The 27,618-nt window shown below is 29.9% G+C and overlaps 4 protein-coding genes across 4 annotated transcripts; 2 read left to right on the top strand and 2 right to left on the bottom strand.

The window, feature by feature from the left end:
* The first annotated feature begins 1,786 nt into the window (after positions 1 to 1,786).
* LOC105792361 (oleoyl-acyl carrier protein thioesterase 1, chloroplastic) lies at positions 1,787 to 3,928 on the top strand. The gene is made up of 7 exons (XM_012620900.2): positions 1,787 to 2,116; positions 2,755 to 2,888; positions 2,968 to 3,081; positions 3,159 to 3,254; positions 3,319 to 3,406; positions 3,494 to 3,562; positions 3,644 to 3,928. The coding sequence occupies exons 1-7, from the start codon at positions 1,787 to 1,789 to the stop codon at positions 3,926 to 3,928; spliced, it is 1,116 nt and encodes a 371-aa protein (XP_012476354.1).
* Positions 3,929 to 4,064: 136 nt separating this feature from the next.
* On the bottom strand, positions 4,065 to 6,255 carry LOC105792363 (RPM1-interacting protein 4). The gene is made up of 4 exons (XM_012620903.2): positions 5,980 to 6,255; positions 4,840 to 5,394; positions 4,559 to 4,753; positions 4,065 to 4,459 (listed from the first exon to the last, which is right to left on the bottom strand). The coding sequence occupies exons 1-4, from the start codon at positions 5,983 to 5,985 to the stop codon at positions 4,430 to 4,432; spliced, it is 786 nt and encodes a 261-aa protein (XP_012476357.1). The 5' UTR covers positions 5,986 to 6,255; the 3' UTR covers positions 4,065 to 4,429.
* Positions 6,256 to 9,836: 3,581 nt separating this feature from the next.
* Positions 9,837 to 12,950, top strand: LOC105792359 (uncharacterized). The gene is made up of 2 exons (XM_052634340.1): positions 9,837 to 10,311; positions 12,348 to 12,950. Exons 1-2 carry the CDS (start codon positions 10,026 to 10,028, stop codon positions 12,710 to 12,712), a joined length of 651 nt encoding a protein of 216 aa, XP_052490300.1. The 5' UTR covers positions 9,837 to 10,025; the 3' UTR covers positions 12,713 to 12,950.
* A 5,022-nt stretch (positions 12,951 to 17,972) lies between these two features.
* Positions 17,973 to 20,485, bottom strand: LOC105792358 (xyloglucan endotransglucosylase/hydrolase protein 2). The gene is made up of 4 exons (XM_012620897.2): positions 20,269 to 20,485; positions 20,072 to 20,172; positions 19,786 to 19,979; positions 17,973 to 18,626 (listed from the first exon to the last, which is right to left on the bottom strand). Exons 1-4 carry the CDS (start codon positions 20,471 to 20,473, stop codon positions 18,221 to 18,223), a joined length of 906 nt encoding a protein of 301 aa, XP_012476351.1. The 5' UTR covers positions 20,474 to 20,485; the 3' UTR covers positions 17,973 to 18,220.
* Between the last annotated feature and the right edge of the window lie 7,133 nt (positions 20,486 to 27,618).

The following is a 27,618-nucleotide window of genomic DNA, read 5'->3' as shown; positions in this document are numbered from 1 at the left end:
CAATTCAGTCTGGCACTCACTCCTAGTTTATATAATTTAGTATAGGTAAAATACAACCAATGCCATTTATATTTTTGGTCATTTAATTTTAAAAAGTTACAACAAAATCATTGAATTGTTAAGGTTTTTTTTAAAGTCCAATTAATGAGTTTCGAGTGATGATTCGGCAATCGGATGAATCAATATTCATCAATGAAAAAAAACATATCTTAAATTCAAGTTGATATGATAATTAATTTTAAAGATTAGAGAAAAAAATTTTGAATTTTAGTTCATAAGTTCATGACGATGCGAATAAAAGAAACCATACAACAATGATTTTAGCAGTTTGGGAATTTAAATAAAAATTTTGAATAATCATTTTATAATTTTTAAAGTTCAATGATTAAAACGTAAATTTACTAACAATATTTAATATAATATTTAATATATTAAAATGGAGAAATAAATTGGTATTTAATATAATATTAATTTTAAAATTACAAAAATACAAAATCAATCACGTGTAACTTCAGACCACCTTCAGCTAACAAACAAAGCACGAAAAAAACGACTCACGACAAAACTATGACTACGTGAATCAAATCTTATATTATATTCCTTCACAATATTATTACATAATGATTTGATGATGTTATTTATATTGTTTTTAGTTAGTTTAAATGATTAATTTTTTTAGTTATATATTAGCGTTGATTTTTTTAAAATTATTATTCATCTTAAAATATTAATGTCAGTATAATGAGTTAGAATGGGGCATTTTAAAATATTTATTTCAAAATAGTTTGGCTGCTTTTTGATCGAATTAATTAATTATATTATAAAATTGAATATATTAATTATGATTCTATTTTTAAAAATTTATTATTGCCTTAAAAATTGGATTTGCCCTAATTAAATATTGAATTTAAATTATATCATATGTTTGATACATTAATTAAAATTAAGTACAAATTATAATTAAATTATTTAATAAATATAAAATTTATTATTATAAAAAGTATACTTTAAAATTAATTGAAAATATGCTTTATTAAGTAATAAGTGATAAGTAACTCACTATTTACTTATCATTTTTATATTTTTATAAAAATTCTATCATGTGATTTCTTATTGTAGATTATTTAATATGTATTAAAATTAAATTGTTAAAATATTAATTTTAATTAATTTAATTTTGTCAATAACCCATCAAATATGGCTTAAATTTTAAATTTTAGCATATGGGAGAGACTAACATCATAATTTTGCCAAAACAAAATAATAATTGTTTCATGAACATGGATTATGTGTGACAAATGGTAATGCCGTAATTTATATGCAAGCCTAATGTCAATTATAAACCACTGACTAGATCCCTAGTCCCATAAGTATCAAATAAATAAGGTTAAAATATGCCATAGGTTCTTGTACTCTACATAAATTAATAATTTAGTCTTTATACTTTTATTTCTGTGAATTTAGTCCATCTAGTATCAAATCCAACTACTACCATTGTTAAATTTTCTAATGTGACATTTTGAAATTAAAAAAAAGAAAAAGAAAAACCTCAGTAGCAATATAACTAAGAAAATGTTGTAATAAACATGAATTTAACAAATTAATTTTAACTCTTTTGTTAATAATTAAACTTAATTTTGAAATCTGAAAAGTAAATTAACTAAATTTCTAAACATAAAAGTATATAAACTAAATTTTAAATTTATGAAGAATACAAGGTCTTGCAAATAATATAAAATGAAACTAAAAGGTCTCTACTTTGTTGGGAAAAAGCAAAGCGAGAGAGATGTTGAAGTTTCCTTATTGTAATGTGACGGACCTAAATCAGGCCTTGGCTCAATGTAGGTTTGTGGGTTTACTTGGCCCACTTGCGTCTCGTCGGCAGAGCCCACGCGCCGTAGTCTCCTGCTCTCCCTCCTCCTCGGAATTCAGCCTGACGCCGGTTCAAGCCGTTATGTCGTGCCAGCAACAGGTCGGGTCGAGTTTGGTTAACCGGCTCCGGTTGGGTGGATTGACGGAAGATGGGTTCTCTTACAAAGAAAAGTTTATCATTAGAGGTTTTGAGGTTGGGATTAACAAAATTGCCACTATTGAAACCATTGCTAATTTATTGCAGGTATCCTTTTATTTTCTATTTTCTTTTTACAAAGTCCGGTTTCGACAAGGTTTTAGAATCAGATCAGTGGTTGAACCAATCAGATCATTGATTAAATTAATTTTTAATCCAATTTAATCAATTTGTACTGGTTCACGGGTCAATAAGCCCAACATGCTGTTCCAAGTTGAGAAGAAAAAAAACTCATGTACCAAATTGAATAGTAAAATCAAATATAGGTATCATACGATATATTAACCCTAAATGAAACCCTACCACATTTTCATATATATTTTCGTTTTGGTTAATATTTGCCATAATTCCCTACACTCTTCAAACATTTTGGAAGTTAATCCTTGTACTTTTATTTTCAAGAATCTAGTCCCTCTACTTTTCAGATTTCAAAATTTAGATCCAACTATTAATACTGTTAAAATTATTTTATTAAATTCAAGTTTATTACAACATTATTTTTTTTAGTTACATGGTTACCAAGTGAAATATTGAAATATTAACAATTGAATTTAAATTTTGAAATCTTAAAAGTAAAGGGTCTAAATTCATGAAAATAAAAGTATAAGGACTAAATTCTGAATTTGTGAAGAGTACTAGAACCTATGACATATTTTATTTTATTTTTTTATTTTTATGAATTGCAGGAGGTTGGAAGTAACCATGCTCAAAGTGTTGGATTTTCAACAGATGGGTTTGGTACCAGTCCTACCATGAGAAAATTGCATCTCATATGGGTGACTGCTCGCATGCACATTGAAGTATACAAGTACCCTGCTTGGTACCCATCTTTATTTAAACTTAACCCGACATTTCTTCATGTTCTCGGTTCATGGTTTGACTTCGGTTTTGTACTGTAGGAGGGATGTGATCGAAATTGAAACATGGTGTCAAAACGAGGGAAGAATCGGAACCCGTAGGGATTGGATCCTAAACGACGTCGCTACTGGTGAGGTTTTCGGCAGAGCTACGAGGTTCATCTTCGGCCCCTCTTTTCCCTTTTCTTTGCACATTAGAAGATCTATAACATGAAGTCAATCTCATATGGCAGCAAATGGGTGATGATGAACCAGGACACGAGACGGATGCAAAAAGTTAGTGATGATGTCAAGGAAGAATATCTCATCTTCTGTCCACGAGAACCTCGGTATGCGTTTTCCTTCGACTCGGAAATTGTATCGGTATCATTTGTGTGATGCTCGTGTTTACAGATTAGCGTTTTCGGAGAAGAACAATAAGAGTTTGAAAAGGATTGCTAAATTAGAAGATCCTGTTCGGTATTCCAAGCTAGGACTTAAGGTAAGATCTCAACATGACGAGCCGAACAATAATAAGCAAGCGTATATTCATCGTCAGAAGTCTTAATGTTCCTTTAAAATTTCGCAGCCAAGACGAGCTGATCTTGACATGAACCAGCATGTCAATAACGTAACCTATATCGGATGGGTTCTCGAGGTCAGTGAAGACAAAATCTTTCAATGTCCAAAACTGATTTGGTTTTTGTAAGCTAACGATGATGCATGTCTGTACGGCCAGAGCATACCGAAAGAGATTATCGACACGCATGAACTGCAAGCTATCACGTTGGATTACCGACGGGAATGCCAACAGTACAATGTGGTTGATTCACTTACCGGTCTGGAACTAACAGAGGGTTCCAAAATGGTATCAGTGGGAACAAATGGGTCTGCAACTGCAACTGCAACTACAAGAGAAGATGATCACGATTGTCATCGGTTTTTGCATCTCTTGAGATTGTCCAGTGATGGGCGGGAAATAAACCGAGGTCGTACCGAATGGAGAAAGAAACCTACTAGATGAGGTTGCCGAGCCTTTGAGTTGCTGAAATGGAGAATACTTTTTATCGTAATCTACACGTAATAAATAAAAACTCAGGCTAGCAGATCCATTGAACCGAAAAACAGTTAAAATCAGTTTCAACTAATAAAAAACTGAATTAAACTAGCAAAACACAAGTTACATACACATTTCTTCAAAATATTTGTTAATTATTTGACTACATTCAATGCTTAGTTTACATTAAATTGAACATGGAGAACCACCAGACACTAAACTTAGATTTTAAGACCTAAACACTAGTTGCACTCTATGCTTACCCAAGTGCCGGATAATAACATAACGAACGAAAAAAGGAAGTTCAACACCGATAAAATAACCGAGAAAGAAAAAGGTTCACCAAATAGAATACAGTGTTTATCATCAAAGAGAAAAGGCACACAAGTGGATATAATAATCCTCGCTTTGAAAGAGATTACTCTGTTTCGAAGGAGCCTTCGATGTATTTACAGTATTCGACTGGACTCATTTTCGGCACCATGGAAGGCAGCAACTCTGTAGGAAAAAAGTGTATGCAAGAAATGCATATATAATTAGGAATTTATATAAGATTCGTAGAAACGCGGTATTTGGACAGGTTCCTGAACAATGTACCTTAGCATTGCTGTTAGCTTGTTTCCGGTTCCGAGTGGTACGGTACGGAGATTGCTCACCTGGCATGCCTGGTGTCTTGCCCCCATTGTTCCTCTCTTCTCGCACCTTATTGAAAATGTGAGTATAACCATCAGCTGATGCCGGATTATTCTCGTCCCAATCACCGAATTTCGGAACAGCAGCACCTTCATCAGGCTAATGTATTGGAAATCAGTTCATTAGCAACAAGTTTTAAGACAACAACAAGGTTTAAATGAAATGACATGGAGAAGAGAAATTACACTTTCATCGCTTCGAGTATTTGGCCTCATTTTGGATCTCCCGGGAGTGCCGTGGCTACTATCGTACAAAGTCTTTGCTTCATATGCAGGTGATGCCATGGTACCTCTCCCTGCAACCCGAGCCTGGTGATGGAGTGGTGACTTCTCTATGCTGTTTTCGGATCCAACCTTTGGTCTCGTACCTTGTCTAGGAGCCTCACGACCATAACGTGTAGGTGTACTGTCCCCCAGAGCTCTACGGTTGACATTGTCATGACGTACCGGAGAGCCGGCGTACTGTTTGAAGTCACCTTCATCCCTGCTCCTTCCACGCTCATGTCCCCTTCTAACAGGTCCATCTCCTACCAGTTCATCTGCTTCCGGTTTCGTTCTCGGAGCCGGAGGAGCTTTATTTGGAGCCACATAATCACGACGCAAGTCCGGATTCTCTTGGGGATCATTCGGATTCACAATCTTCCCTCCGGTTCGACCCTTACGAGCCTTGTCAAAATAAGCTGTGTAAGGAACATCTTCTTCACCCTCCCAATTGCCAAACTTGGGTACATGAGATCGTTGCTAAAACCGAAACCGAAATCAAAACCGAAATGACAACTCAATGATTGTTCATAAATTAGTTGAAAAAAAAAGATTAAATAAAGAGAAAAGAGATAACATATAATGTGTTACAAATACCCAAAACCCTATATTCAAATTAGTTTTGGATGAACACTCTTAAGAAGATGGAACTTAAATAGCTCACTGTCTCCAACTTTTTTTCTTTTAATCAATTTAATCCACATTATTTTGTGGTTTGAGTTTTATTTGCATTATCAAACTAAAAAACCCATAAATTTGTGTAAGGCAATTTGATCCATAAGAGAAGAATACAAAATATACCCAGATCAGAATATTCACATACAAGTGATGCGCAAGTTCAATCAACCAATTAAAAGGCAAGAAAATAAAAGACCAGAATCTCAAACAATCCTAAGTTCATATCTCCAAATCAATAGATCATATAATAAAGAACTAAAACAAGAGTTTTTGATAAAATGAATTCCATAATTCTCAGCTTATTTGAAATTTTCTCGGGAAACAAACAGAAAAGTACCGTAAACTAAACCAAAACACAATAAAGATTTAAAAAAAAAAAAAACTTACTGCCATTTCTTTCTCTCTCAGCAAACTTGAGAAAGAATCCCAGAATTCCCAATAAAAAGAAGCTACTTTGTTATCAAATAATTTTTTTAAGAACCCTTCGAGTGAAATTCAAAGATAGCTAAAGAAAGAGAGAGAATTTAGAGATTTTTAAAAAAAAGGAGAGAAAGAGGGTTATCAACCGTTGACCCACGCCATTGATAAAGTTTGACCTTTCACTCTCTTCTCTTTTTTCTTTTGGTCTTTTTTTTTATCTCTCTGTAATAAAAATCTGTGTCCCTTCTTAGTTTCAGATGTCTCTCTCAAAAACCCAAACCGTAGGCAAAGTTTTCTCTCCTTCCACACCAATGCTTTAACGTCTTCATCTAAATTTATGCTGTCGTTGGGGAGTGGAAGGAGTCATTTTTTGTGCTGGAAGTAGCAAGAGTTTATAAAGGCTCGGCTTTGCTGGCTAAACTGTTAAAAAGGAGTCCAAAATTTAACGCCGTTTAATTCTATTGGCGGCTGACTTGTCAACTTGTGTCTTTCTCCATGTTTATTAATATCAATTATGTTGCCAACTAGGTTGTGCTTTGGATTTTAAGCAATCTTTTATAATCTGTATACATTAGTTGATTAATTAAAAATTATAAAAATTAATAAATTATTTAAAAATTAGAAACCAGCTTAATTGGTTTAATCATTTGTTTTTCTATTTTGGTTTTTATCGAATCCAAGTTGTTTGTTTAAAGGTTTGTTCGATTCCTTTGTCCCAATTTACGTATTATCCAATTGGTTTAATCTTAATAACATTGATTTTAAAGTTTAATTTTAATATTATTGATTTTAAAAGTTTTAAGTTTGTTATAAATTTCTATATTTTAGTAAATTTAGAATTTAGTTCTTATATTTTTATTTTTGAAATTTAGTTTTCTACTTTTCAAAGGTCAAAATTGAGTTCAACTTTTAATAATGTTAAAAGTATTTTCTTAAATTCATGTTCATTACAACGTCATTTCTGTAGTTACATTATTACCAGATAAGTATCATTTTTTATTTCAAAATATTATACCAATAAATTTAACAAACAGAATGTAATGTTTTAACAATTAAATTTGAATTTTAAATCTAAAAAGTTGAGAGACTAAATTCTTAAAAATAAAAATATAAAGATTGAATTTTAAATTTTTGAAGTGTATAAGGATCTATAACATATTTCAAACCTCAAAGTAATTTGCATTTAAGTTAAACCATGTGGGTCATTTCCAATTCGATATGCTTTTTATTAAATTGATTTTAATTATAATTGGTGGAACATGTATTATTTATGATTTGTAATTATAATGTAGAAACTCTTTTGGGAAAAAAAACTACGGGTCAGGAGAAAAAAATTCACTAATGTTGAAATTCGAATAATACAATAGGAGTTCCGACTACATCTATTTATTGGTTGAAAAACATTATTCTAATCAATGTTAAATATAAGGAGAGTAGTTCTATACGGATTCCACTGTATTTTATTTCTTTAACAGGAATTTGGGTCACACAACTCTGACATATTTAAAAACAATCTATATTATTATTTAAGCTCCTAACTAAGACAATGTCACCCTTAATCGGATTACCGACTCAGTTAGAAAGTTACAGGAATGTCATTCCATAATTAAAATAGGTAATATTATTCGAGGATATTTAAATATTTCCACTTAAAAAACCAATAAAAATATTTTTATTGTAGGATGTGAATTCACGTTAATTGCATTAATAAAACATTTAAGTTACCAGTTAGTCAACACCTTTTAAATATATTTATACATTTTAGTTTTATTATGCATATTTTATTACCTTTATCAGTTTGAGTTGGTGTCATAAGTTAATTCGCACAAACTCAAAATTTTTTATTTTAATAACATACATATTTAGAAAATTATTAATTAATTTCAAACTACATATTTCATTATTTATTGGATGAGATTTTTAACATATATTTATAATTTAAATTTTTATTTCACTAGAATAGCGTGTAGATTTTTAATATTAATAGATATTTTAATATAATATATATAATATTCATGTATTTCTTTTTAATTTTATCTGTTTGTCGGCTGCTGTTCTTTAGACATCCCTTCAATTATTGACCCTTCTTAAAATATCTATTTTAATAAAAAATCACATTAATTTAATGGTGAGATTGTTTTGGAAATTCCACATTCGAGTTTCAACCTATATAATTTATAATTTTCAACATATTTCAATTATCAATAAGATTGTATTTTGTGGTAGTTGATTTTAGTGATTATAGTTATAATTTTAAAAAAATTCAGATTTTTAATTTTTTATTTTAATGTATTTTTTTCTGTTGATAAAAATAATATATATATTAAATATTAGTTTACTTATTCTAAAGGGAAAAAAGCATATGTTCTCCACTTGTAACATTAATTATTGGATAAAGTTCTTTCTTCTGGAAATAAATATGATTGTTTGATTTACAGAGTATATTTGTATACCATAATTTTGTGGCCTTTTGAAATTATTATTATTATTTTGAATGCTTTGCTGATTAAATTATTATCAACTTTAAACGCAAATAAATAATTGCCACTATACATTTTCTAATCATAGAATATCAAATCTATTGGTGGATAAATAATAAAATTTATCGATCTATATTATTTTTTGAGAGGGAATGGCTTTCAGCCACATTAGTTGAAAACGCTTTTTCAGTGAAAATTGATAAATGGTTAAATGTTATAACTTTTATCCTTGAGTCTCAAATTCGATTCCGTTTCGCTCATATTTTTATTTTTATTTTCATGTTGTTTTAAGCTATTTTAGTTAGATAACTAGATAATTGTAATTTTATCCTTGAGTCTTAAGTTTAATTCCTTTTATAAGCATTTTAACATGTATTTTTATTTCATGTTGTTTCTTATATGTGTAATATTTATTTTTCAATCCATATCATGAGTAGTATATTGACATATTTTTGTATGTGTATTTGAAACAATTATTTGAAATACTTCACATATAAAATATTTGAAATATCATACCCACAATGTAGATGAAAAACAATGATATTTGAAATAATTATTTGATTTTATAATAATAAAATAACCATACCCCTGCAGTATAGGTAAAAAATGAATATTTGACATATAAAGAAAAATATATCTAAAAGATTAGTTGATATTTTTAAAAATAATTACATATTTATTATTTGATCTTATAAATAAAAGACTTATTAATTAAAAATAAAAAAATTTGAAAACAATATATTCATTAATTATAAATATTAATTTTTTTGAAACAACCTAAAATAATAAAAAGAACATATTAAAATGTTTATAAATGAAATTAAACTTAAGATTTAAGGATAAAGTCATAATTATATAGCCATTTAACAAAAATAGTTAAGGTATCAAAAATATTAATTAAGAAAAAGAGCTTAAAATAACATGAAATAAAAAGTAAAAATTTGAATAAGAGGAAATCAAACCTGAGAAATACTAACATTTAACCACTTGAATAAAAAATTAACCTGCCAATTTTAGTAAAAACACATATTGTAGGACCTTAATTTTAACTGATATGATTAAAACATACCCTATAAAACACGTTTTACTTTCTCTCTCTAAAACTAACATAAATCGATAAATTTTAAAAAACCAATCTATCTTCTAAAAAATTTTCAACATATTTCTAAACATTAACAAATGATGAGACCCAACATATGATTATTATCCAGACTTTTAGACTTCCAATGTCCTGTCTCTCATTAAAAGAAAAAGTGCCATAATTTATGCTTAAAACAAAGAAAAAATTGGCTTCTTTTCATGTTTCTTTTTTCCCTTTTTCACCTTAAGAAAAGTAAAGTCCATTATATTAATTAATAATTCAGCTTGTCAAAACAAAGTTGCAGTAAATTTATTCAAAAATGGCTTCTTCTTTTACTTTGCGCTAAGTATGCAGATCTTTAGCCTACTTCACTGAAGTGGGTTTTTTGGTCTTAGTGGTTTCTTGCTGAATTTTTCAACTTTCACAATCAAGTCCTTTTTTTTTTCGTGGAGATGATTCAGTTATTGTTTTTGGTTCTCTTTGCGGAAGGTGTAATGGCATTCCTTTTATTGGTAAAGATTGGTCCTTTAAGAGAACTTGTTATAAAGAGCTTAGATCAGTTAAAAATGGGGAAAGGTCCTGCAACTGTGAAAACCATTGCTGGCACCATGTCTGCAATCCTTTTATCAAGTTTTATGAGCATTTTAAAGATCCAAAACAAAGGTGCTAAGCTTGGTACTATGTCACCTATGGATCAAGTTCTTTGGAGAACTCACTTGCTTGAAGCTTCACTCATTGGTATGCCTTTTTTGCTCCCCCTCATGTTAGTATTTCAGCTGAATTCTAGGTTTTTCTTTTCGCCCCGGGGGGGGGGGGGGGCGTTAATATTGCATTTCATTTTTCAACATTAACCCATATTCAATTTACTTGTGTGTTGTATGAATCTCTTGGAATTTAGATTGGTTTAGCAAAAAATTATTTAGTGTTTTTCATTTTCCTGCTAAAATGTAGTGTGTTAGTTACAAATAGGCAAAAACACTCCAAGGATTCAGATTGCATTTTACCTCATTTACTTAAAAAATAGGCAAATTAGTACCTGTAAGCTTAGATTAAAGAGCAAATTAGTCATTTCTAGTAAAAAATTCATCAAGTTCTACCATTAAAAACTGGTTTTGCTGATAGAATAACGAAACAATTATACATGACATGCTATGTATTCGATGTATAGGGACTAATTTTTAATAGTAGAAGTGGATACAATTTTTAACAAAAGGACCAATTTGTTCTTTGATCTATAAATGGGGACTAATTTGCCCCTTTTTTGAGTAGAGGGGGCAAAATGCAATCTGACTTCTAGTACAAGTGTCTCTATGCTACTTTTATCCAGTCCATTGATATTCATAATGAAAGGAAAAGTAGCTTGGTCAAAAGGGCTAGAAATGATTGCATATCAGTTTATTAAAGGTAGTAAATGATGGTTACTGGTGGTGCATTACTGCATTCTTTTAACAAGTGTTAAATTCGGGTGTGAGTGTTGAATAGGGGTGTATGTCTAGCTACGGTATGTTTAATTTTAAAAGCTTTTTCCTATATTTGGAGGATATGGATATGTGTCAAACATAGATACTAAAGGAAAAATGAAGAATTGGAACAACAATATATGTTTCTTCTGTTTTTCCTTTGTGCCTCGCATCCACATACATGTGTTTCCATACCAAGAATATCTTGGTGGATCTTTTCATTCATTCGCTGTTTCTGGTGGGCGGTTAGATGTCATAGATCTAACACAATCATCTATTAGCACATTCTAGAATAACACAAGAGACACGTCTAACATTGCTGCATTTGTGTTTTTGTTCTCCGTGTAGTGTTCTGAAATAGTCAGCTTAAATAAGCTTATGTATATGTAACCAAACTGACTGGACTATTCTCGCTATGAACCGTAACATCGTCTTGTGACTTATATGCTCTTATATGTCTTGTAATGAACTCCTTTGGTTAAAATTAAACAGTACAAAGCTATATTACCATGCAATGCATTTGGTTCAAGGTGTTTGCTGTCAAGGATTTGAAAACAGTTCTCTCAAATTTAACGCTCTTTTGCTTGAATGTATGCAACTTTTCGCTGAAAAAGTGCATATAATGTGAATTATACGAGGAATATTGTATTGATTAGTGAGTGGTCAACTGTTAGCATATCAAGGTTATGTGGTACATATGGTAAACCAAACATACTCATCTTTATCTTTCACAAGATGGGTGCTTTGTTTGCTTGAATAGGAAGTAATAAAGATCGAACGATGCTTGTTTTCAGTTCATTTCTTTGCAATAGTCATATGCTACGTATGGTAAACAAACAAGTTCGTGTGTATCTTTCGCTTGTGTGTAGAACCGATAAGTTTTTCAGGGTGCAGCCACTGATAAGATGATAGTATTTTTCATTAAATTGTGAGTTTGTGGTCAAATTTCCGTTCCAGTTGTCACTCTTTTACTTTGGAAGCCATATCCTCTTTAATTTATATCAGGGGGAAATGTGATCAACTGCTGAAGGTGTCTGGTTGTTCCGATTATTTTCATTGTTTTAAGGTCTTTGATGATGCCTTGGTTTCTCATTTCTTTTACCATTCTCTAGCTCCAGTCTGAGCGGTCAAATGATGCCGGTGCATCAGCTTTCATGACTTCGTGGTATTACTTATCAATTTACCGCATTGCTATATATTTCTCTGTTATTGCTTGACCTGAAAGTAACGAGAATTGCTTAGCCATTGGTATTAGCTTCATATGTAATATTGAGTAGATCCTCCGTATTTGACTGTCTGAACTTGTTCTTGTAGGTTTCACCCTATTCCTTGGGTTCATAATTGATCGTATTCACCATTACATTAAAAAACTTATCAGGTTGAGGAGTAGCATCGGATCTTCAACAGAGGAAGTCCAACGTCTTCATGAAGAGAGAAAGCAGCTTAAAGAGAAGGATGATAAAGCGTCCTTGGAGATTAAGAAACTGAAAGAAGAAATTTCAACTCTATCACAAAATTTGAAAAAGCTAAAGTCTGAATCTGAAGAGAAAGACAGAAAGATCGAAACTGCCGAAGCACACGTTGCTTCCCTCCAAAAACAATCGGCTGATTTACTACTCGAGTACGACCGGTTATTAGAAGATAACCAAAATCTTCAGAATCAAGGAAACAAGAGTTGAGGGAAATTCCGAAGTGACTCGAAAAGAAATCTGAGTTTCGGGTACTGATTTGTAAAAAAGAAAAGGGGTAATTCACTTGAACTTAGATTTTTTATTAGTTTGTTAATCCCTTTTGTGTTTTGTAATAGCTGAAAAATCAGAGGAACATAATCATCAAGAACCATGTACTGACCTTGTCTGAACACATGTCAACACAGATTAGAGTTTTGCAATTATCAAAAAGCAAAATTTTGTAAAATACGATGACTAATCCGTTTTTTGAGATAAGTAAATGGATTATAGATGTTGAAATTCAAATCCAGGCACATTACAAATGTGATTTTTTATTTGATTTGGTGTTGTTTAAATGATCAATCGGGTTTTACCTATCGCATGCGCAAAGTGACACCATTATACCTGATGGATTGATCGGGCTTGAAGACTCCCTTGTTTCGGCTAATGGGAGATTCAAGTTAGATTTTGTATGTTTTGTTGATTCCGATAACGATGATTATCATTACTTGCCATTAAGGTACAATGAAGCTGGCACGGTGTGGGTGGCTGAGCCAGTCCAGTTTATGGTCGCAGTGGGAATTTCACAATGGATGGAGATGGTTTATTGATGATTATGCAAGACTGTGGGAATCCAATCGTCCTGAATCCCGGTCGAGCTTTGAGAAGCTCATCGGCTGCCTTAGAAGATGATGGGAATGTTGTTGTGACGGAGTTGAATCCTGACTGTTCCAGCAGGGGAATCCTGTAGGAAAGCTTTGATTTCCCTACAGACTCATTGCTGCGTGAAGTGAAGCTAGGGAAAACTTCCAAAATGGTTGAAAATGGACACTTACTTCTTCCCTAGGTAGCCTAACACGTAACTTTGTTGCTGCTTCCGGAGAAGCTTTTTCTCTTGCATGGGGTAAAAATGGCTGTGGCATCGATCAACTAATCGCAAGACGCTGCAGAGAGGTGTTTTGGACGAGCGGCGCCTTGAACATGAATTATCAATGCTTCAAAAACATTGTATGGTTGACGTCTCCTTTCACAGCTTCTCAAAACAACTACAACTTCAGCTACGTTTCGAATGAGAATGAGAGCTATTTCAGCTATTCGGTTTTAAATGGGGCTATGTCAAGTTGGCATTTGAAACAGGAAGGGAGATTGTCAGATACCAATAAACCAGCCTTTTTTCCTGGTGCTACATGCAACATGGTTCCCGGTTGTCGACTTGCAAAACGGTTTTATTAGGGGAAATTGCCCGATGACGAAGAAATAGCAGTGAACAGGCTGTCGAGGAGTTCAGGACAAGGACTTGTCGAGCTCAAGAACAAGCTCGTTCTTATTGCTAAACTTCAGCATATGAATCTTGTTAGACTTTTGGGTTGTTGAGTTAAAGCTGGCGAAGAGATGCTGATCTACAAATACATGCCGAACAAAAGCTTGGACTTCTTTCTATTCAGTTCGTTAATACTTTCTTAGATTTATAGTTGATGCACGGACACTGTAATACATTTCCAAAAAATTAAGATTTAAGTGTAACGTGCATCCATGTAGATCCAACTAAGAGAGAGCAATTGAATTGGAAGTCACGGTTTAACATCATTCAAAGGATTGTTCCAAGGACTTCTTTATCTTTATTGACACTCAAGATTACGTGTCATTCATAGAAATTTAAAAGTGAGTAATATTCTACTTTATTGAGATATGAATCCGAAGATTTTGGATTTCAACATGGCTAGAATTTTTGGGTGAAATTAATCCGAAGCTAATACGAATAGAGTTGTTAGAACATAGTAAGTAAATACTAATTACATATGTCACTTTTGACTTGTATTTTTTAAAAGAAAAAATTGCTAAAAACAACTTTTAATTCCATCAATTGTAGTGCTTATATGTCACCAGAGTATGTCATGGAAGACAATTTCTCGAAAAAATTGAATGTTTACAATTTTAGAGTCTTGTCGTTGGAGATCTTTAGTGGTCAAAAGATCAATTGGGTTATTTTTCAACATGATTGTCCCATGAATTGAGTTGGATGTGTTAGTTTTGTTTTATCTCCAAAATCTAAAATTAAATCATATAATTTGTAGGGTCACTTTCATTTAAACTGATATTAAAATTTTAAAATATTTTAATTGAGTCTTTAAACTATTAATATTGTATCAGTTCTATCATTTCGTCAACTTAAATGTTAGTTTATGTGTTAAATGCTATTTCAAGTTTCATATAGAGTATATTTAATATACAAAGATCAAATTATAAATACGTGTATACTTATTATATGCACAACTTAATTTGGATCAGACATATATAAAAGTGCCAATAATTAAAAAAAATAAGGCTATTTTTTAACCCTAGGTCACATCTAAACTGTCCATACAATAATTACATGTCTCTACAATTCGATCCATTTATTTAAATATGTTTCATGTTAAATTTAAATTGCTATTTAATGCTCAAATTAATGGCTAAGCTAACCTAAATAATATGATACTAATTGATTAAATGCCAAAGTTACATATTTTATGTAATTAAATTGGTTAATTTATGAGAGTACACCACTAATTTTTCCATGTTTTTGTTGAATTTTGTGCAGGTGTGCAATTTGGGGCTAAATAGAAGAAAAAGAAAACAATTGGGCTAGATTGAAGAAAGAAGCAAAGGAGGGCCAAAGCAAAAATTTTCCAAGAATAATTAGCTGAAATTATTTACTTAGTGGGAAATTATTTTGGGGTATTTTTTATATCATGGAATATTTTTCATTGATTTTCTATACTAGTTGGCTCTTAATTTAGCAAGGCCACTAGTATAAATAGAGGCTACATTGTTCATTTTAATCATCAATCAAGTTATAAATCAAGCTCTCATCTTTGAAAGCAATCTTTTCTTTAATTCTCACGTAGCATTTTGTTGTCTTTAATTTCTTTTACTTTCAATTCCTAAATTTCCAGCTTGTTACCACTTACCATTTACAACTTTTTTTTCAAATTCCCTTTTCATTTCCAATAGTCAACCACCCCACTTTAACATATTTTTCCAGCCCCCATACTCAATCACGTCACCCATCCTTTCACCCATTTTACCTTATTTAATTTATCCAATACCAACATGTCCCAAACCTTAGCCAACTAAATCCATTTTCAGCTTTAGGTCAGAATTAGCCTCGTCAAAACCTGTGAGTTACGAACCCGAGCAAATTAACTCCTAAATTCCAGTACTTATTATTTCTCCGGATTAAGAGTATGATTTTATCAGCTCACAAAGTCAGACCAACATTAAGTCAAAAAAGACGTTGTTTGATTTAGTGTGGTTAGACGTACAGTTGGAATTCTGAAAGGAACGATTCTAATCGGTTTTCTGTGAACACATTGGCGTGCCAAGTGGAGATTGCTGTTTGGTTCCGTCAAGGGAAGTAGTAACCGGATTTAAATGTCCCACGCGGTTGAGGGCATTGGTTCGAGCTAGGCTCTTCTAGAACGCAAAGCTGCCGGAGTTCTAAATCACGAACGTTTCATGGTTGTTCGATCGGTAAGGGTTAGTTATTGGACGTTCCATAACTAATTTACACAAGGAAGAGTTGGTGTCCGAGGCGTCCTTGGTAACTATAACTAGCTTATTGGAAAAGAGATGTTCATCTAATTTCGAGGATCGGTTCAAAGACGAGGAAAAACCTGTGCCTAAAGCTGAGCTTATTCTAATTAATTTTTTCTTCAAATTTATTTAACTGCTTTTTATTATTTCATTTTCAACTTTTACTTTTTACGCGTTTTATTTATTTAGTTTAGGTTCCAGGTTTTCGATTTTATCCTCCCCTAATATCTTGGGCACAACAACTGTCCCGACATATCTCTGATCAAGAGAGCAACAATTTGCAGTAAACCCAGTCTCTGAGGGATCGACCCTACTCCCTATACTGCTTAAATTTGCAAAATTAGGTGTAGGTTTATATTGGTGGATTCGACACCCATCACTAATATTTTAAAAATTAAATTAAAATGTTATTGAAGTTCAAGGACTAGTTTAAAACTTGAGCATAGTTTTAGGACGTCCGATATGATTAACCCTTTTCACAAAGTTTTATGATTTTCAAGCTTAAGTCCCATTACTTTTGTTTTGCAGGCTTGGGAGTTTTGGAAAAGTGGAAGAAGCTTCGAGCTACTTGACGACTCCGCCGTAGGCGACGGAGATTCGAGATCTCAAGCACTGAAATGCATCCATGGGGGTCTTTTATGGGTGCAAGAGTCTGTAACAGAGAGACCGACCATGTCGGATGTGATTACTATGATTGGAAACGAAATCATGTCACTCCCGACTTCAAAACAAAGCTCATATGCAAGTCATGAAACATCAATTCAAAGATCATTTGTTTAAAGATGAACAAGGAAGTAGTTCTATCAGTACATGAATAACAATTTCAGACATGCAACCTCGATGAATATAAAAGCTTGTTCTTCTTACCCATAGAGATTTCAAGTTATGCCCTTTTTTAAGGATAAATATCAAAACTATACATGAAATTTGATAATGTACAATGTCATACATGAACTTTAATTTTGTGCGATTTTATACATAAAATTTTGATTTAATTCAATTTTCACAAAATAACGACAACACAATCAAATTAGCACCATTATTTATTGATATATTGCATACATAAATAATTATATTAACCGAATGAAAATAAATGTATGTATTCATTTTTTTCAAATGTGCACAATAGAATCAAAATCAAAGTTTAATATGTACATATGAACCACAATTCAAATTTCATGTTTATAATTACACCAAAATTAAAGTTCATATCTCAAATTACATATTAAACTAAAATTCATATATATAAATTTAATATTTATCCCGTTCTTTTAGAATATAATTGTCATACTACTAATTATTAATTTTTAAAATTATATATATAGCAATATAAAATAATAAGGGAAAAAAAAGTTCACTTAGAGATGCAGTGCAAGAAAGAACTTCTACCTCCACACATTTTTTATGTGGCCTAACCATTTTTATATATGGATTGAGTCTTAATTCGATTGGTATGTGTATTGTTGTCAATGTAAGAGAACATGAGTTTAAGTACGTTGAAGCACATTTTTCTCTTATTTATAAGTTGGGGAAGGACTATGAATAGTTTTAAATATTGTGTCAAAAAAAACCTATATAATCAAAATTTAGAATGAAATTATTAAAAAAAATTAGAATTATCCCGAATTTATTTATTTAAATTAAATGCTAAATTTATTCGGATAATAACTTAAATTCGGGTCTACTCTTAATGTACCAAAGTAACCAAACCTAAATGATAATATTTGGTTATTAATTATTATTGGTATAATAAACAATAAATAGTAGTAACAATTAAATGAATACACATTTTTCTCTTACTAACAATTTACTGTGTTTTCATTATTGCCCTCAACTCTCATCCCATCACATCTATTTTCACTTATTCAACAACTATTCAAGTTCACCCCATCAAGCTCCGGCCATAAACTGATCATCTCGAACCTCAAACCTCATCGTAATCTAGCTATTGACGAGGCATTCCGGAGGAGGCACTGGATATCGTTTCCGGTCTGAACAATAATCATAATTCATATATTTTTTTCTTACATTTTTGAAGTTTGTCTTTTGTTTCGAGTCTAACGTCCAATATTTCTCCGAATTCCACCAATGCTCGGGTAAAAAACAGTCTTTGTTATTATTATTGTTGTTGTTGGAGTCGGTTTTCGGGCAACCGCTGATATCGAAACCTTGGAAATGAGCTTTGAAAGGAGCCATGCTCCAATTAATCTTGGTTTGGCCACCATCGGTTGCCCAGCTATCTCCATCCCATAAGCTAGCTTCTATTTTCATTGCTTGTGATGGGTACCCAACGCCAATGTTTGTGTTGTTTTTGAATACCCTAATTGGGATGTCATCCACATAGAATCTGTGTATTTAGATACAATTTTTATTATTTCCAGACCATGATACATACACATACACATATATATGTGTGTGTTAGGAAAGGGTCAATTTGTGGTTTTGGTCCTTCTAGTATGCTCAACTTTAGGATTTAGTTTATATACTTTAATTTAACATAATTTGATTTCTCAACTATTATAATGTTATTAGTTAGCCTAACTTGTTAATAGTGTTAATTAAATTAGTTAAAATGTTTATGTGAATTTTCTTAAAATACTAATTCCACTTATCACTACTAACATTGGCATTTTGTGTAGGAGACTTTGTTTAATATTTTAATCATAATAATTAATTGTGTTAACTATTTGGATTAATAAATGATATAATAACAATAAAAGATCAAATTATGTCAAATTGAAGTACAAGAAATAAATCACAAATTTAAACATAGTTGAGGGCTTAAAACCAAAATTTGACCACCATGTAGATACATCTCAATTCTCTAAGTGATGTTAATAATTGAATTGGTGTCACAATTAACACAAATAGAAAATGACTAAAATCTCCCCTTTCATAAAATAATATGAGTTGATATGATATTATAAGTTAACTGGATACCAACTCGGTTAAAAATGACTAAAACTTCACCTTTCACAAATTAATACATATTATTTTAAAAATATTTTTTATATAAAATTTTTAAAAAATTGTAAATCAACACATATAAAATGGGTATATTACAAACACTTTTATATAAGAGAATTCACCTTAATCCAAGTAACATATATGGCTCTAATAACTATTTTAAATTATCAAATTAAAATTAATTTATTAATTTGAAATATTCTAATTAAATTCTCAAAGGATAAATATTGTATTAATATATAGAATAATTAGATTAAATATGTTAAAAGATAAACAATATCTATTTTTTAACACCTTAGTTTCAATAAGGGGATATCTAGGGGTTGGCAACAGGCGGTCCTTTTAAAATAGAAAATTTTCTATCTAAGCTTTTTAAATTTTTAAAATTTTGAATTAGTAAAAGTAAAATTGTACTTTGATCTCTTTAAAAATAATAAAATTTTGATTTAATTCTTTAAAAATTATAAAGATATAGGGTATTAAAATAGTGATGTAAAGCAAAAAAGAGAGGAGGAGGGGAAGAGATGATGAATTCATACACAATTTGGTGTTGGTTCCAAAGGATTCGATAGTTGTGAAAATCAGCACTAGGATCAAACCAGAGAATAACCCTTTGTTCCCTATTCCCCACACCACCTGCAAACACATTGGTTTGCAAGCTAATAGGCTTCCCTTCTCTATTCCCTAAGAATTCAAAATCCAGCTCGTCATGCTTGTTTCCTTTCGAAGTTAACTTTGCCACCATTACCATCAACCCATTAGTAAAATAATTAAGAGGAAAAAAAAAAGGAAAACTAAACAATCATATATATATATGGTTTTTACGTAATAAGCAGTGACAACTCCAGCTGAATCTTTATCAGGTAGCTTTATCCTCATATTAAAAAACCCAGTACCATAACTCAGCTTCGAACCAAACCCAGCTCCTGTAATTTTCAACAAGTTCAAAAGCATGCAAAATGGGTATAGTGGAAAATAAAAAAAATGATAATATTATTTAGTGAGAGAAGAAGGTAAATAACCCGAAGACTTATCCATTGAGAGTTGAATTTCAGTGTCTTGATTTAAAGACAAAACATGATCATTTCCCCATGTAATTACATAGTTTTCATCGAATTTAACAGTGTTGTCGTCTGCAAATCCTACCCAAATGAAGAAGAAAAATATTGAGAGCAAAGCTAATATGGAAAAATGGTACTGCATTTTGCCTGTGTTTGTTGTGTTCATTGATGATTGGTGAGTGTTTATATAGAGATCTTCTTTTTGGTGACATTTTATTTTGATTATTTCGCCAGCTTTTCCATATCCTAACTAATGGCAAAATGAAAATAAATTTTAAAAAAAAAAGGGAAAAAAAGATAATTAGCTTTTCGGTCTAACTTTCCTACACGTAATTGACTTGTTCTTGGTTATATATTAATAATATTATTATTATTATTTGTCTGCCATAACAAATCCTGTTATTGTGATATAGCTATTGCTTAGCTGCTTGGTGTAGCCTACCATTGTTGTATGAGAACTTGGAAGCAAGTTCAGACGATGTAACTTTTTATGATTGGTTATGATGTTAGGGATTAGTGACGCAATATGATATATACACACACACGGCTATTTAGAAAATAATAGAGATATTCGCGGTGTTGGCAAAGCTTAAAATTTTAAGCGTTTAAGATAGAGTTTCATTATTTGTATTTATGTATACGTCAGCTGAATTCAAGTTCCATCGGTTTATGAGTCGGGTTGAGCCTAAATATGTTATTAACATATTTTATATCTTTTTAAGTATGACCCAGTCTAAAATATAGACTTAAAGTTTTATTTAAATTCGTCCATGTTTGCAAAAGATTAACATATTTTATTTTATTTTAATATTTAATATTTTTATATATTTTTTATTTATATATATTTAATATAAGTTTATTTTTTTAATATGTTCTAAATTACATAATATAAAATATTATAAACTTAAAAATAGTCGGGTCAAGCTCGGGCCTTGAAGGTTCAAGCCCGATCCCGGCTCATATTTTAAACAGGTCTACTTTTTTTGCCAAACCTTCTCAAATTTCGGACGAACCTTCAAGTCTAGATGGGTAGCTGAACCTATGAACAAATCTACATGTAGTCTTATCATATTTATTTTAGTTCATATTAGGATATATTTCGATAATGAGTTGATACGTTTGTGCTTTGTAACAGTTGATTATGGTCATAGTTATATGCAAGCAAATGCATATGGGGTAGGCCCCCAAATGATAAGATTGCTTTTAAGGTCCCATCAAAATTATAATATTGTAAATTACTATAATAGTAAATTTAATTTTTAGCTTCAAGGATTTATAATTTAATTTCGGCCCTTAAAATGTTTTCCAGCATCCACCTCTGATTATATAGATGTATTAATTGTAATTGTACTTATGCGTTAGTTCCGACTGGTGTTTCACGAATGTATTATTTGTAATAGTTAATTACAATTCTATTTTTTTCAGAAAGCAAGATGAGTTAACACAATGAAAAATTAATAAATACCTTTGAAGCATACGTAATCCGCGGTTTTGTTTTCCATAATATTAATTAAATTATATTAAAAGATAAAATTGTGATCAAATTTTTGTTGTTATGGATGAAGTTTGATTTAAAAGTTAAACTTTTCTTAGTTAAAACTGTATGCCTAAATATGAAACAAAAGGAAAATGTATGCCTAAATCAAATAAATGATTTACATGCCCCATGCCTAATCCAATGCCGTTGCATTTTAGCTAATCTAATCCTATTTATGGTGAGCATACTTTTAATTAATAATAATCCCAGTCGAATCAATATTTTTAAATTACAAAAATATTTTATTTAAACCAATAATCATATAAAATAATCTTTAGGTTTTACTAGTAAATTGGTCTTTGAATATTTATCAAATTTGTCCTAATCAGTCAATAAACACAAAATTAATAATTTATAAAAATTAAAAAGCAATACAAAAATTAGAATATAATTTAGGAGATAATTACTAATAAAACCTAATCTTGAGTAGAGTGAGATTGTTTGGCATATATAGGATGTGGTGCCATAACAGCTAAGGCAGGCATAAAATAGTAACCAACATGGTCCGTATGTCTTAAGCAATACAAAAAGGGGAGACGATATTGGATGTGCCAAATGATTATAACGACATACCAAAAATATTAATATAAAAAAAATCACAAATATTTCAAATTTTATATTAATACAAATTATTAATTTTTAAAAATATATATATAGCAATATAAAATAATAAAGGAACAAAATAAAATAAAAAGTTCACTTAGGGATGCAGTGCAAGAAAGAACTTCTATCTCCACACATTTTTTATGTGCACCTTTTAATTTTGGTGGCCTAACAATTATTACATATCGGTTAAATCTCAATTGGTATAAACATTATTATCATTGTAGAAATATTATATGAATTTGAGTGTCTTTGAAGCGTCTTATCCTCTTCTAATAAAAAATTATTATATATTCTTTACTGAAAAATTTAAAAATAATAATTAATATATGTTTAAAATTTTCTTAACGAAACTAACTTCCTTAGACCCTGCAATTTTTGCATGGGAAAGATTTTCCTTGCATTGCATTGACATGTCAACACACTTGTTAAATGATATATGTTATTAATTTCATAATATATATTTAATTATTTTTATTAATCAATTTTAAGTTAGATATTTAATACATAGTATGTGAGTTTAGGTTTGTTTCATTTTCATACCTTACCATTGTTTTTAATTTATTACGTTATAGGCTATGATTTCATTGTTCATTCGTGAAAGGAATATATATAGTTTCAAAAAGAATTAAAGAAAGCTTTTAAATTTATTTATAAATATAATTTTACATAATTTTATCTATCAATTTATAATTTTTATATCATCGAAAATCAACGTAAACTCGGTTAGAAAATATAAATGATTATTTTGATAGACTTTTTGTCTTTTCAAATTTTTATATAACTTTAAAATAAAAGAATTAAAATTAACATATCTCAATATTAAATCCATGCACAATGGACTTGTAAACAAATTTTTTACCGCTACACCAATAAAATTATTGAGTAAACTTAAAAATAATAATAACTTTTAACATAAAATATTTTCTCTCACCAAATTTGTGTATATATGCTAACTATTTGTAAAACCCTTTATTGAGTTTGTATTACCCATCAATTGTATATCTTTTTGAGATGGTGTCATAAATTGACTCGACACCAACTTAGGATGTATGATTGTATTCATTTAGTAATCTTAATATGATCATGTATCCATGTGTTTAAATTTCGTTTTATTTACAATTTAATATCGTATATATTTCATGTGTTATTATTTAGGGTTTAGGGTCATTATTTTAAACACAAATCTATGTTCTAATTATATATGGTTTCCACACACATATGCGTGTGATAGAGTATTGTTAATTAAATTGGTGTTACAAGTTAACTCGACACTAACTCACAATTGATAACAAAATCATAATAAATAATTGTGGTGCATTTAGTATTGTTTAGACGATGTATTTATGTGTTTAAATTTTATTTTATTCAGAATTTTATTTTTTTATTTTAATATCGTACATATTTCATGTGTTATTATGATTAATTAGTTTCAAACCGTACGTTGCATTGTTTATTGTATGTTATTTTTAAACACATATTTGTGCTCTAAATTTGTGATTTCCATGCTTATACATATGTAATAGAATTTCTAGTATTATATAAAATTTGATGCATTTATACTTTTTTTGTGATTTTGGCCTTAATTTTTTTAATATTTTGATTTTAAGCTTTTAAATTTTAGTTGAATTATTATTTTAGTGATAAAATTGATTGAACTGTTGAAATTTGAATGATGTTAATGTGACTGATCGCATAGTAACCTACTTGTATTTTATAAAAGAAGAAATACATAAATATTATTAAAAATATCTACTTTGGCAATGAAATGCATATGAACTAACACATAGCACGTAGGTTGCCACATCAACGTTGTTAAAATCCTTCTATCAATTTTTCATTTAAAAAAATTAAGATCAAAATGACAAAATTTTAGGAGCTAAATTTATTATGATACCATTTAAAAAAAGAAATACATATATTAGATTATGGAACACCTATATTATAAATTTAAAAATTAAATTATATTAAAATATGCTCCTAATTCATATTTTTTTCATAAATTTGAAATCTAATCTTTTACTTTTCTAGTTTAGAAAATACAAGTCCATTAACTTGTGCCCTTGTTGAACCGCATTGTGGGTCCAGAATATGGGCGTGACGTATTTAGAGGGCAAGGGGTTGACTTTCAAAATGAAAAGAAAACCTTAATTTATTTATTTGTATGCCTTTATTCTTAAAAAAGAAAAGTAAAATTGAGTTCGACTTAATTAAAAATAATTGTCTGCCTTTATTCTTAAAAAGAAAAGTAAAATTGAGTTCGACTTAATTAAAAATAATAATATTTCTATTAATATTTTAAAATTATTTCACATACTATGAAATTTTTAATTTACACAAATAATATTAAAAAAATTGATAAGTATAAGAGTATAGTAAAATGTTTTAAATATATATATTTAAAAATATATATGTCAATTTTTTAAAATTATTCGTGAAATAAAAACGATATATCACACCTTTAATATTATATAATTAAAATTTATATTATAAAATTCAACAATCAAATATGGTAAGTCAATTTAAAAAATTCAAATATAGACGGGAAGTGTATTAACTTTGACACTGGACAGTCTAAAAATAGGTACTATAAGATCAGGTGACTTCAATAATAGACGTTGGATGGCTTTCCAACTTTCCTTCTCCATCAGAACCTATCCAAAAGAGAATCAAATATTTCTCGATTGTAAATAACTGAATAGAGTGAATTACCCTGTGAATATCTTTACTTCTAAACAAAACAATTAGAATTAGGCTAATAGGCTTGGCCAAATGTAATCTGTATTATCCATATGTCTAGTTGACAAGATCCATTGATATCCTATAGGGATCTTCCATTTGAAAGGGTCCATTAACCTTAGACAAAGAGAAAGGTCTAGATATTTTTCTTTTTAATTGTTCAATTTTAGTACAACTCACACATCATTGTAAAATTTGATTACCGTCACATACATCACTAGTAAATAATTCTTACGATCCGATATCACAACGTGGGTATAAAGATAAATACCTATAACCAATGAGCTAAACATTGGGGGTTCTAAATGGCATACCTGAAGCTTTTTTGTTGTTCTTCCAGCTACAACCACAAAGAAGAATATAGTCGTTTGTGTGAGTTGTAGCTGGCATAAATACATTTTAAGAAATAAATATATACATTTATCTTCATATTGGATTAATATATAGTCGTTTGTATATGCAATGTATCAACGTAAAAGGGTGCTAATTCAATACTGTCGCTAATGATTTGTAAAAATTGAATCAAGCTAAAATTTTATATATAAAGTCACACAAAATCAAAATTCATGTATGACATTTCATATTAGATCAAAATTCATGTATATTTTTTTATATTTATCGCTAACTGGAATTAATAAATTCATGAGATCTCGTAAAGATTGTGAATATTTTTTTTGTTAATCTTTTGCATTTGTTGGGGATTGACCCATATAAACAATGAGTAAGAAAAGTAGAGAAAATTGAACACACAAAATTTACTATGGAAAACTCCTTCGAAGAGGATAAAAACCACGGGAAAAGAAAGCTTCACTAAAAACTGTCAAAAGTCGAAAAGGAGTACAAGATGGAGAAAATAATCCAAAGAGCAAAACTCAAAACCCGTATAAAAAGTTATCTAAAAAAACACTCTCCAAAACTCTTCATAAAATAGTTATTTGGTTAACTCTCTAAACAGGGTTACAACCTTTAAATAGGTTAATATTAAAGTCCTAATATGACTAAAATATTCCTAGACTAATCATAATTTAACTAGAAAAAGATGGTAGAGTTTAACTAGGAGAAGAAACCCGGTTTAAGTTGAGTACATGTCGCCACGGCGGGACGTCATCCGTCGCGTTGTTGGGACGTCGTGCTCCTCCTCATCGTGATGTTGATTCTATTTCTTCTCTGATTTGTTTGAAAATGCGAGACACATCTCATAGTATTAATGAAAAGAATTATAAATTAAATAAAAAATATTCAAAATTATAATTCTAGAAAAGAAACTCATAGGACGAGATTGAAAATTGATAACTTTTTTAAACTCACACATACTGAAAGTTAGAAATTTCAAATAATTAATACAAAATCAATTTAATTAGTAAAAATAAATTGGTTGGTGAGATAAATTGAATAAAAGAAATGGGTGAATTTAAAAAAATTAAAAATTCAGCTTTAATTTAATGATAAATTATGTATAAGCCCTGTTGAAATTTATTTTGTCTTTCAAGTCTGAATAAATTATGATGATTGTGGGATTCATTCTTATTATTATAGCTTTAAATATTAAATTTTTAAATCATATTAAATTATGATATATTCACAAATCACAATTTGAGTGAAAAATAAACTAATGCATGAGTTTAAATTTAATCATGTATGTATTTATATAAAAGATATAAAATAATAAAAATAATATAATAAATATAAACATTATGAGCCACAAATTATAAAACAAATACATGTTTTCATGTACTACTTACCATATTGAATAGTGATACTTATTTAATAAAAAATACATCTTATTTTTAATTGAAAATCTCGATTCCAAATCCATTAACTCCAACTAATGATAAATGGAAAATTACACTGATTTTATCTGTTATTCATCGATCGAAACACCCAATTTTAGTACCAACTATAGAATTCGTCCACATGCATTACACCCAAAATTACTAAATTTATATTTTAATCATCTAATTTTAAAAAGTTATACAATAATCACTAAACTATTTGAAAACTTTTCATTTTAAGTTATCGAATAATTCAAAAAATTTATTTCAGACTTTTGGGGGTTAAAGACTTAAATTTGGTCTAACCTTTTAGGGGTTGCTGATATAAGGACTTAATATTTACAAAAGTTCTCAAATAAGGGTTAAATCTCCGACAACCACTTAGATCTAAAGTATGCTATTCTACTTGTCAATGGGTACTGATCACTGAATGGTCGCTTGGAGCTCGTTAGTTGCACTTTTAAAAGGAATTATCAGCCCAATGACTTAAATTAAAACTTCTGAATAGTTTAGTGACTATTTTTTAACATTTTAAAATTAAGTGACTAAAATGTACATTAACTAACAATTTAGTGACATTGGTGTAAATTTACCCTAAAATAAATATCTATACTATAAAAAAAACTCAATAAATTTCATTGATTTTAATGGCAGAATAAA

This window comes from Gossypium raimondii, chromosome 8 (genome assembly GCF_025698545.1).
Source record: "Gossypium raimondii isolate GPD5lz chromosome 8, ASM2569854v1, whole genome shotgun sequence".
In the NCBI taxonomy this organism is placed as follows: Eukaryota; Viridiplantae; Streptophyta; class Magnoliopsida; order Malvales; family Malvaceae; genus Gossypium; species Gossypium raimondii.
Note: the sequence above shows the minus strand (reverse complement) of the source record. Positions and strands in the feature narration are given on the sequence as shown.

Excerpts from the sequence above, each read along its gene's own strand:
- LOC105792361 (XM_012620900.2), top strand. The coding sequence starts at position 1,787 with ATGTTGAAGTTTCCTTATTGTAATGTGACGGACCTAAATCAGGCCTTG. Across the intron at positions 3,255-3,318 it reads TTCTGTCCACGAGAACCTCG|ATTAGCGTTTTCGGAGAAGA; the intron begins GTATGCGTTTTC and ends TCGTGTTTACAG. Across the intron at positions 3,563-3,643 it reads ATATCGGATGGGTTCTCGAG|AGCATACCGAAAGAGATTAT; the intron begins GTCAGTGAAGAC and ends CTGTACGGCCAG.
- LOC105792359 (XM_052634340.1), top strand. The coding sequence starts at position 10,026 with ATGATTCAGTTATTGTTTTTGGTTCTCTTTGCGGAAGGTGTAATGGCA. Across the intron at positions 10,312-12,347 it reads GCTTGAAGCTTCACTCATTG|GTTTCACCCTATTCCTTGGG; the intron begins GTATGCCTTTTT and ends TTGTTCTTGTAG.
- LOC105792358 (XM_012620897.2), bottom strand. The coding sequence starts at position 20,473 with ATGAACACAACAAACACAGGCAAAATGCAGTACCATTTTTCCATATTA. Across the intron at positions 19,980-20,071 it reads GAGTTGTCACTGCTTATTAC|TTAACTTCGAAAGGAAACAA; the intron begins GTAAAAACCATA and ends ATGGTGGCAAAG. Across the intron at positions 18,627-19,785 it reads TGGAACCAACACCAAATTGT|ATTCTATGTGGATGACATCC; the intron begins GTATGAATTCAT and ends CTAAATACACAG.
- LOC105792363 (XM_012620903.2), bottom strand. Across the intron at positions 4,754-4,839 it reads ATACTCGAAGCGATGAAAGT|CCTGATGAAGGTGCTGCTGT; the intron begins GTAATTTCTCTT and ends CCAATACATTAG. Across the intron at positions 4,460-4,558 it reads AAGCTAACAGCAATGCTAAG|AGTTGCTGCCTTCCATGGTG; the intron begins GTACATTGTTCA and ends TTTTTCCTACAG.